The sequence below is a fragment of the Oncorhynchus gorbuscha genome, linkage group LG20 (assembly GCF_021184085.1).
Source record: "Oncorhynchus gorbuscha isolate QuinsamMale2020 ecotype Even-year linkage group LG20, OgorEven_v1.0, whole genome shotgun sequence".
Taxonomy (NCBI): Eukaryota; Metazoa; Chordata; class Actinopteri; order Salmoniformes; family Salmonidae; genus Oncorhynchus; species Oncorhynchus gorbuscha.
This window is the reverse complement of record NC_060192.1, coordinates 6287424-6298391: the sequence shown is the minus strand read 5'-3', so window position 1 is coordinate 6298391 and position 10968 is coordinate 6287424. Positions and strand designations below refer to the sequence as shown.

Here is a 10968-nt window from a genome sequence, read left to right as displayed (position 1 = left end):
GTATTTCAGCTATTTTTACTTTATTGGAGTATACAGCATTACTAGTTGTTTTTTGCCCTCTCTTGATAATTACTTTTGGGTATAATGTTGATTACATTTTCGATGACATTTAGTTTAATTTAACTGGTTAAACAAAATTGTAAGTGCTAACATTTCCTCACATTTTTTTTTCCATTTGTATAATTTTTTACCATTGTCATTATAATACTTTTATTTTGAAGGGAAATCGCCAAAGTCATCGCGTTATTCTTTCTAGGTCTTGCTTTGCTTCTCAGAGGTCTGACTGTCCTACTGACCGCCAAAAAATCAATACCTCAGTACCAAAAATACACAACAGTCCTTCTGATTACAGATTCTTTATTCTTGAAGGGAAAGAAACACTGTCGTTTTTTTTAATCTAATCATTTTTGGGTGTTCTGGAATTTACGATAGATACACTACACATAACTTATATTCAGTAATAGCTCATTACCAATGCTAATTAACCATGATTTCAAAAACATGCACATAAATATAACTTCTCTAATGCTCATCTAGTCATCTTGTAAAGGGAGCAAAGTTGATTTAGCTGAAGATAAACGTATTCATGAAGATGATGGAAAAGCCAGCCAGCCAAAGACGGTGCACACGCTGACAAGCCTGACTAGAGGGTTTAACAGTGAGCGCGTAAACTCCAGCTGGCGGCATTGCGATTGGCTGTTGCCAGTGTCCGTCCAGACAACCAGACACCATGTTGGGTTGTGATCAAAGCAAGCAATCGGCAGCGAGTCGCATGAGCCCAGAGTGACAGGGCGTTATTTACATGATTAAAATATCCAATAGGCCACATTTTATTGAAGGAATTGTTGAAACATATCTTAAACAATCAGTTCGTCATGGAGTCCTATGACATTATAGCTAACCAGCCGGTTGTGATCGATAATGTAAGTATGATGTCACTCACCCACACCCTGACTTGCCCGCTAAACGACTAGCCAGGAAGGTTAGCTAGCTTATTGTGTCGGAAGCTTTGTTAGCTGACAGTATTGAATACTGTGTACTAGCTTGCTATTCATCAATATATTCCAGTTGCACCTAGCTAGTTAGCTCTTCCCATGTGCATGGCGTGTAGAACTTAATCGACAAAAAGAGATTTTGTTGCATTGCTTGCTAGCTAACTTGTGCTGTAGAACCAGCTTGCGAGTGCTAGCTATCCAGCTTACGTTACGTGGTTTTTCATTTAAACGCTGTATAACGCTAACTACATCTCACATCTCCATCATATTTTCTGTGCTGGAAGAATAACAAGATGCATATGATAAAATTATAGTCGCATCAGCTACTAGGTAACTAGCTGCAACACCGGCTAGACACGTTATTTCGCCGGGAGACGAACCCCACCTTGGCTCGCTAACGGCCATCTATGCTGAGTCGTTCCATGTCATTTCAGAAAGCCATGACACCCACATCTCCGATTGTTCTGATATTCTTTTGCAGTAGTTAGAAACCGATAAGATTGAACTTCCTGAAACATTATTTTCATAAAATGTAATTTTGTCCTGGAGAAATTAAGCTATTTGATTGCACCCACATTGGACATTTTTTGTTAGATCAAACTATTCGACTAGAGGAGTTCTAATGGTTTCAATGTTATGGTCTCTGATGGTCTTTAATGGTGAAAGTCCCAAACACAAACTGTATAGAGTTTTTGCAATGGGTGTTTGTTGTTGTTGTTGTTGGTAAATGTCACTAATCACATACATATAGAGCTGTTTCCTGATAAAAATAAAAACAAATGGGAAACATTAGACTGCCATGCAATTCATTATTTTAGTAGGGTTGTCACAACATTTTAAATTCATTATTTTAGTAGGGTTGTCACAACATTTTAAATTCATTATTTTAGTAGGGTTGTCACAACATTTTAAATTCATTATTTTAGTAGGGTTGTCACAACATTTTAAATTCATTATTTTAGTAGGGTTGTCACAACATTTTAAATTCATTATTTTAGTAGGGTTGTCACAACATTTTAAATTCATTATTTTAGTAGGGTTGTCACAACATTTTAAATTCATTATTTTAGTAGGGTTGTCACAACATTTTAAATTCATTATTTTAGTAGGGTTGTCACAACATTTTAAATTCATTATTTTAGTAGGGTTGTCACAACATTTTAAATTCATTATTTTAGTAGGGTTGTCACAACATTTTTGCACCATTTGTGTTTTATTTTAGCCAATTTATCCATCAACATTTTGGGCTTGTCGGAAAACGTATTCATATGGTAATTGAATAGGGATAGCCCTCAGAGAGCTGCCTCTTGTTGGACTATTCAAGGAGAGTTGGGTTGAAGTATTAGGTTGCTAAGAGATGGGCAAACTCAATTGCTTTCATGGCGGACTGGCTTGAATTGAGCTAAATCGATTGGTTTACCATCTAAAGTTGCAAAAGGAAATGTTGTGAGATATTTAATACACACAAGAGTCCAGCCAAATGGATAGTGTGGTGGTATAGCAGAAACGATGACCTCTAGTGGTCAACTTGGTATAATGGTAAATATTGCAAGCGACTTCAATTACACATTCTCCGAGCAGGAGGAGAAACATCCCAGATTTACAGGGAATACATGACATAGTATGGAGAAGCAATACTCCAAGTCACAGCTTCATACTACTTGTCTAACATGCATAACTTATACTGTTTCCTGGTTGTTGGAGTGGGATTGGCGTGGGGAGTATGTGGATTGATTTTGACAATTTTGGGGGGAATTTTTAGGGAATGCTAATTGTATCTGTTAGTTGCTACATCAGCATTTTAAGAGCAATCTGAGATGTTGGGTGTCAATCCATTTTCTTATGCTTTTTGAAGTGGAACGACCCTGATGCTAGCCCTGCATTGCCAGAAAAATTGGCTAGTTATCAGCATTATCAAGCGCGAACTATCGCCATCAGTCCCTGAACATGTGCCTTAGGGCATACCAGTCTAAAAATAAACAACTTCAATCCAAAAAAAGACCTACTTGAAAGTGCATTTTCAATTTTATTTGCTAGAATATTTATCCTGAATGAGTGTACTCGACCTTTCAGGTTGTTGTCACCGTAGTACTACCTGTGTCATCTGTTGCCCTGATTAGCTCCGAGGCCTGTCATGGGCTCTGTTTTTAAAGCTATACAAGTAGCATACTGTTTTTTACTAGAATGGTACTCAAGCCCTTATGAAAAGTTGAATTATAAAGAAGGGACTGTGATGCTGCCATGACCCAGCAGACAAAGGCTGCAAAGTGTAATATCTCATCCAGAGAGGGATGATGCCTTCTTCAGCTTCAGGCGGTGTCTTGTGACACACACACACACACACACACACATGAGGAGTGCTAATTACATTGGGTGGGGACAGACAACACAAGCCGTTTTTAGCTCAATATGGACCCATTTCTCTCCTCTCTGTTTTAATTTCTACTCCTATTTACCTATATCGTTCTTTCTCTCCCCAGGGTTCAGGCGTTGTCAAAGCTGGCTTTGCTGGAGACCAGATCCCCAAATACTGCTTCCCCAACTAGTAAGATCTCCATTTTCACTTATCCTACACCAACAACACACCGCTGATAGTCAGTCAGATAGCATCCAAGGGATTTGTGTTGTGTTTATGACTCTGTTGTGTTCCACTGTGTGCGTGATCCAGTGTGGGTCGTCCCAAGCATGTGCGTGTAATGGCAGGAGCCCTGGAGGGGGACCTCTTCATCGGACCCAAAGCAGAGGTAGGCTTCACACCATAGACACACACACACACACCACACACACACACACACACACACACTATGAGTGGGCCTGTCTCAACAAGCCTCTATCTAACCCTTCTCTTACCCCCTCCCCTCTCAGGAGCACAGAGGGTTGCTGTCAGTGAGGTATCCCATGGAGCACGGCATAGTGAAGGACTGGAACGACATGGAGAGGATCTGGCAGTACGTCTACTCCAAGGAACAGCTGCAGACCTTCTCAGAGGAGGTGAGCTCTCCTCTCTTCACAACCTCATTCCATGTTTTGGTGGTCATTGCCGAACAGTCGACCACACGCTTCCTTCAGTAGCCACGGTCACTGGCTTTAGTCACAGACGATAAAACTGTCCTTCTCTCTCCTTCCCTCCAGCACCCTGTCCTGTTGACTGAAGCTCCCCTGAACCCCAGTAAAAACAGGGAGAAGGCGGCTGAGGTTTTCTTCGAGACCTTCAATGTCCCTGCCCTCTTTATCTCCATGCAGGCAGTCCTCAGTCTGTGAGTGTGTTTCACTGTGTGTTTGTGTGTGGTAGTGTCTCACTCACGCTTTTGTGTGTATGTTATACTCTCATACCTCTCCTGCTCAGCTATGCGACAGGCCGCACCACGGGAGTGGTGTTAGACGCGGGCGACGGGGTGACCCACGCGGTGCCCATCTACGAGGGCTTTGCCATCCCCCACTCCATCATGAGGGTGGACATCGCTGGCAGGGACGTGTCCCGCTACCTCCGACTGCTGCTACGCAAGGAGGGCTACGACTTTCACACCTCCGCCGAGTTTGAGGTGGTTCGCACCATCAAAGAGGTACGGGACGGACACACACACACACACACACACACACACACACACACACACACACACACACACACACACACACACACACACACACACACACACACACACACACGTGTCACCAAACAAAAAGAAACACAGGGCTTTATAGCTGTCTATAGGAATGTGTGGATAATGTGTGTGTTTCTGTCCTCAGAGAGCCTGCTACCTGTCCCTGAACCCCCAGAAGGATGAGACTCTGGAGACAGATAAGGCCCAGTACACCCTCCCCGACGGCAGCACGCTGGATGTTAGTGTTTAACACACGCGCACGCACACACACACACACCTTTTTTCTTTTCTTTTGAAGGATTACAAACATCAACCACATCATGATGACCCTGTGCCTAATCTCTGACACCCAGTTGACCCTAATTTTGACTTTTGACCTCTGCCCCCCTGTCCAGATTGGTCCAGCCCGGTTCCGAGCACCAGAGCTGCTGTTCAGGCCAGACTTGATCGGAGACGAGAGCGAGGGGATCCACGAGGTGCTGGCCTTCGCTATCCAGAAGTCAGACATGGACCTCCGACGCACACTCTTCTCCAACATCGTACTGTCTGGAGGATCCACACTGCTCAAAGGTTACACACACACACAAACTGACTGTTCAACATCAACTAATACCAGTATATGTTGTGAATGGGAAGTGGTTGTTTTCTCATGTGGTTTAAGGCTCCTTAGCTCAGCATTGCACAGAGACACACACACACCCTGTTAGCTAACATTGTCTTTTCTGCTGAAGGCTTCGGTGACAGGCTACTAAGCGAAGTGAAGAAGCTCGCTCCCAAAGATGTGAAAATCAAGGTATAGTAGCTAACAAGTTCATGCCCAGGGGCCTCTTCTTGGCCAGAGCTCAGCATGTTAGCATATACACCTGATGTTTTTTAGCATATGTTGGCAGGATGTTGTCACATCAGCAAACCCCTGCTGACTTCCTGTCTCCCTTGCTCTGTTTCATGTCTAGATCTCCGCCCCTCAGGAGAGGTTGTACTCCACGTGGATTGGGTAAGAGATCACCACACACACACACACCAGGGATGCAAACTCTTCGCTTATTGGCGGTGTTCGCCGTTTTTGATCTCAGAATAGGCTGTCCGTGTAGATCCGAAGAGGGGGGGAAAGTATGGAAATCATTGACTGAGCACAGAATGCATCCCTACGCATTCTAATAAGGGAATAGCATGACGTCAGATCAGGATCAGTGCTCCATTCAAAATCACGTGTGTCCGCTGTGATCAACCAGCTGCATCCTCTACCAACCATTACTCGCCTGCGTCTCCCCGTCCACTCTCTGTGCATCTTTAAATCGAATTTAGCCGCGACGGCGAGCCGGGGTGTGCAGAAACTGACATGTCTTCTGTTACATGTGTGTAATTATTGGAGCAGCTCGAGCGAAGTGGATACATAGTGTCTTTTCATTTGGCCTCTTTAGCACAGACCAGTTTGACTAGGCTCCGCTGTCACGCAGCCTCTGAGTGCCATAGAGGGAAAAACAGAGCGCAGTGGCGGTCATGCTTGCGCTTTTTACATCGCTGAAAACCGTATGTCTCTAGCCTAAACCATTCAAAAGTTATGCTCCATTTACTGGAGCTACCTTTCTACCACGAATTCCTGCGCGTTTTATATAATTTTATGAACCATGGCGCGGGCTGTTTTCAAAGGGTTTTAGAAACATGAAATCGTATAAAAATCCATTCATATTTTTACATTTTCTGACAAGCGACAACTTGAAAATTACCATATCTTAAGTGTTCATACTTTCATAGAATGCTTGGGAATGACGTAGAGTGAGGCATTTGTGAAAATTCTATAGCAATATAGAGTGGGAAAGCAGCCGTGTGTTTGGAAAATTGATAGACACCAAGGTAAATTAAAACCTAATAAAAACATCTGTCTTGTCCAGGACCGGACTCTACACAGACCGGTGCGCCATAGCCAATCAGAGCTACAGTAGTCCTATTTGCAAATAAGCCATATGCAACCCAGGCCTGTCATCATTCACTTTGAACTGGACTGTGTGTGTTTACAGGCAGTTGGAACAGCGTGACTTTAGATCATTAAAACACATTCACCAAAATACACCTGAAAATATGGAAACACCACAGTAGTCCTCTTACTTTTGGGAACTTTACAGTCTTTTTGCTCAAACAACCATGAAAAGTTAGGCTCTCTCTCCCTCAGGTTCCTATCCACATCAGCAAGATGAACAACTAATGTTAGCCAGAGCGAGATGAGCTAAAATCTAATGAGTGAACAGTAGATAAACCCTCTCAAACTTTTTCCGCTCGAGGTTGGCCGTCAAAATAGCACTGATAAACGATGGGGAATGGTAGCCTGCTCGCCATTCTGCAGCTCGCCTGTCAACGCATGCTTGTCACCCAATGCATGCTGGTCCCAACCCACATTTGAATAACTGAACGGGAACTTGCCTGCCTCCCTGCCCATTTTGACCGATGCCAAATACATTGGATGGACAACTAAGACATATGCTAACTGCGGATAACAGTCGTTCGAGTTCAGCATAGCTAGTTAGCAAAGTGCTTCATATGTCTTGCTAGCTAACCATATGACACCTGATAACCTAGCCTATTAGTCACGTTATGACTCATTTGTGATCATTGCCCTTGCTAGTTTAAACGTGTTGACGTTTTGTCCAAAATATTGAGTCATTGAGACTGAATCCCTAATGGCTGGAGGCAGCAAGCAATGTTCCAGGCCAGCTGTGATTTCCGACCTGATGGCTCTCACTCACCTCTCATCCCTCTTGTGCTCTGTGTAGTGGCTCCATCCTGGCGTCGTTGGACACCTTTAAGAAGATGTGGGTCAGTAAGAAGGAGTATGAGGAGGACAGAGCACGGGCCATCCACAGGAAGACCTTCTAACACCGCGGCCCTTAAACTGCTCTCAAAGTTAGCTATCTGTCCCCAACCTTCCCTCACACTACCATCCAATGCTCTTGTATCAACCCTCAGTTGCTCCACATTACCAATTTGCCCCAGATAATTCCCCCATATTGCCCTCCATTACCACGCCATACAGCCCAGTGTCTGCCCCACCCCCTGCTGGCTCCCCGCCCCTTTTCGTCCCCCATCCTCTGGCCAGGGGAGTTTCTATATACACCCTCCCTCAGTTCAGCATGCCTTTTGTTGCCACCCATCGCACCCATAGGTGTAGGGAGAGAGCAGGGTGCCCCTTCAGGTAAACCTGTGACTCCATCACCTCCCTCCACACACACACACCCCTCGAACCCTAAAGATAACCCTCACACACACACACCCCTCGAACCCTAAAGATAACCCTCACACACACACACACACCCCTCGAACCCTAAAGATAACCCTCACACACACACACCCAGGGCTGTGTGGGCATCTGTCAATACTGTGGAGTATCTGTTTTTCTGTTCTTAAGGGGGCAATGCTATACTCGACCCAACCCTGAAGTATTTATATTACTTTCCTGTCTGCCCTGTACGATACCTAGCATCATATCATTCAGTGACAATGAAGGTGAATGTTTTTTTTCTTTTTTTTCTCGATACTGTAAGAATTTCATTCCAAACCGAAGAGATTGACTTTTGCTTTTTACAATTATTTTTTAATATTTCGGTCATCACGGTTACAAATCACCATGTTGAAGTCACCGTTGTTTTAGTTTCCATTTGTTGAATTAGTTCGTATTGGAATAGGTCATGCTGCTCTGTGTGGTCTGGGGTAAAGAATACCACTGTGTTTGACATGGGCTCATAAAACATTAAAGGAACTTCTCTCTCCGCCATCCCTCCTACAGGTGTTTAACAACAATGACTACTGGACATGTTTAGACGGCAGCGATGTTTAACACTTCCTTATATTGATGTGGCAAAATATAAATTATCTCCATTCAGTTAGCTGTGTTTGTGAAATGGTTTGACAACAGAGGAGTGATGAGATGTACCCTCCTCACTCAGTACAAAACCCAATATGGGGATTTACACATTGTGACCATTACTATTTCTAATTGACCGTTTTAAAGATATGAAAGCTAAACTTGAATGCCTTGTAAAAAATGTGTCTGACAAAGTGCTGTCTGAGAAAGTTTGCATTTAGGCCAACATCAGATGTGTTCCAGTTATTAGTGCTCTGTGTTGGACAGAGAGGCTGTGTACCTGGACAGGTTACATTTTGAGGTCTTAATTCTCCCCTAACCACTGAAGCAGGGTCAGATTTATTCATCACCCAACTGGTTAACCTTCAGATTGTTTGATTGTTTATCTGATCCTAAACCTGGGTTGAACTCTAATCTCAGTGTTAGCGGTCAAGGGATGGCCACTGAGATCCTCCTCCGACAAAACATTGTAGTTTTTCATCTCCAAAGGCTCCATTTAAACCATGGTGGGGATTAACTGTTAAATATGCAACTGTTATTTTAAGTGTATGTATGGGTTAGAAACATTGAGCGATGTTTAGTTGCTATCGACTGCAGTAAGACCATTCTCATAATAAGCATGTAGAAGCACAAGATGGCAGAGTATCATCAGTTGGTTTCTACCATCTATTCCCCCTCATGTACCAGTAGAAGTCTGGGTGTTGTTATGGCTAAGCTGGGTGCCCTGCATCTCATTGGCAGTAAAGAGGTTGTGTCCGAACCTGTGTCCGCCTTCCTACCGTGCCCCGACACCGGGAAAGTCCACTTTATCTTCTGGGTGTTTTTAAAAAGGTTCTAAACTTCATCAGCCTTGTGTACAGTGGAACACTTTTCAAAAAAAGTCAACGACTGAAGATCATTAAATACAGGAATAAAAATGTACAATACTGTTTATTCAAGTCTTACTTTTCATTTTGTAAATTCAGTATAATAAATAAGTTAATGACTGCTGTTGGAGGTGTCTGTGTTTTATATAGAATTAATTAGAACCATAACCAACAGGCTGCTATGAAGTCTTTTCGACATCGTGACCCAGTTCAGTTACACCTGTAACTTGGGTCACATTTTATGAAACAAACAGACATAAAAAGACTTTATAAGGCATTCATTCGTAAGCTCTACACAAATGCTTTACAAAGTCATACCACACTTATAAGCGTCCTACTAAACTCTGGATCTTTTCTCACTTACTAAAATGTCATCTTAGGGTAGCCTAGTGGTTAGGGCGTTGGACTAGTAACCGGAATGTTGCAAGTTCAAATCCCCGAGCTGACAAGGTACAAATCTGTCATTCTGCACCTGAACAGGAAGTTAACCCACTGTTCATAGGCCGTCATTGAAAATAAGAATTTGTTCTTAACTGACTTGCCTGGTAAAATAAAATAAAAAATCTATGGAGGTCATCCATGGAGAACAGAAGGCGGCTGCAGTGGGTTTATCGGTCAGAGATAAGTGCTTTGTAAGTGCGGTACACTACAGTACATGCTTATGAACATCTAAACGACAACGTTTGTTTCCTTGTACAGCACACTTCTACCTTCTCATGCACAGTAGTTAGGATTAATAGACAATATTAATTCTGAATATGAACTAGTTATAATGCATATTACAATCACTCTTGGCTTGGTGTCCCGAAGCATTTGATTCTCATTAGTAATACATGTGATGAACGCTCATGCCCCTCTAATGCATTTTACATCTCACTGGCATTTAATTGGATGACGTGCCAGATAGTGATTTGAAGGTAGTGAGTGATAACTCAACTATTTTGTTTTAAATGATAATGATCATTATTCATGGCTCTTGTAGAGGACTGCTAATTCTTATGTAGGTGACATTACTGCTATTGCATTGTTATAACTGAGACAACACATAACAACGTATTTTCATAGTAAAACAGGTTGGGCCCCATACAGGATACTCCTAGCCACAGGTGCTGGCCGGGAGTTCGGCCATAACTCCTCTGAAGATAGGGACGCACACACATTACACACTGACTCCTCTGAAGACAGAGACGACGCACATACAATTCACACTAACTACTTTCTGTTGTGTATATGAAGCTTGTACTCACTGTTAGCAAGTGCCTTTTTCTGCTAGTCTCTGATGAGCTAACAGAGGAGCCCGTATATACGCTGTACCAGATATCTTCACTCTGAATAAACCTGTCGCTTGTCGTACAATCTACCACCTTGTCTGAATCGATCCTTAACCGGCTCATCCTTCTACATATCCTTTTATCAACACTCTCCGTCGTAGATAATGGATGATCAGGAGGGATATTGGGTGGGTAAATACTTATGTCTGTTTTGTACCAATGACACTAATACTATAAAGAACTAGAGGCGTTGTGAACAGCAGTGTGTCTTCAAGGCTCAAAGTATATCCGCTTGCTTACATTTAACAATCCGCTCCCCAAACGATCTCGGAGTAGGTTGCATTATCGTGTGTTTGTCTTTCAACTGCCGGCCAAAAA

General features: G+C 43.0%; 1 protein-coding gene across 1 annotated transcript; it reads left to right on the top strand.

The window, feature by feature from the left end:
* Positions 1 to 684: 684 nt before the first annotated feature.
* actr1b (actin related protein 1B) lies at positions 685 to 9444 on the top strand. Its single transcript, XM_046316931.1, has 11 exons — positions 685 to 923; positions 3476 to 3540; positions 3664 to 3739; positions 3861 to 3986; positions 4128 to 4252; positions 4342 to 4558; positions 4743 to 4835; positions 4993 to 5167; positions 5329 to 5390; positions 5551 to 5591; positions 7366 to 9444. Exons 1-11 carry the CDS (start codon positions 876 to 878, stop codon positions 7466 to 7468), a joined length of 1131 nt encoding a protein of 376 aa, XP_046172887.1. The 5' UTR covers positions 685 to 875; the 3' UTR covers positions 7469 to 9444.
* Positions 9445 to 10968: the final 1524 nt, after the last annotated feature.

What these genes read in the sequence shown, in the direction of transcription:
- actr1b (XM_046316931.1), top strand. Translation starts at nt 876, where the DNA reads ATGGAGTCCTATGACATTATAGCTAACCAGCCGGTTGTGATCGATAAT. An exon ending in AGCCGGTTGTGATCGATAAT is followed by an intron (nt 924 to 3,475) that starts GTAAGTATGATG and finishes TTCTCTCCCCAG; the next exon opens with GGTTCAGGCGTTGTCAAAGC. An exon ending in ATGCAGGCAGTCCTCAGTCT is followed by an intron (nt 4,253 to 4,341) that starts GTGAGTGTGTTT and finishes TCTCCTGCTCAG; the next exon opens with CTATGCGACAGGCCGCACCA.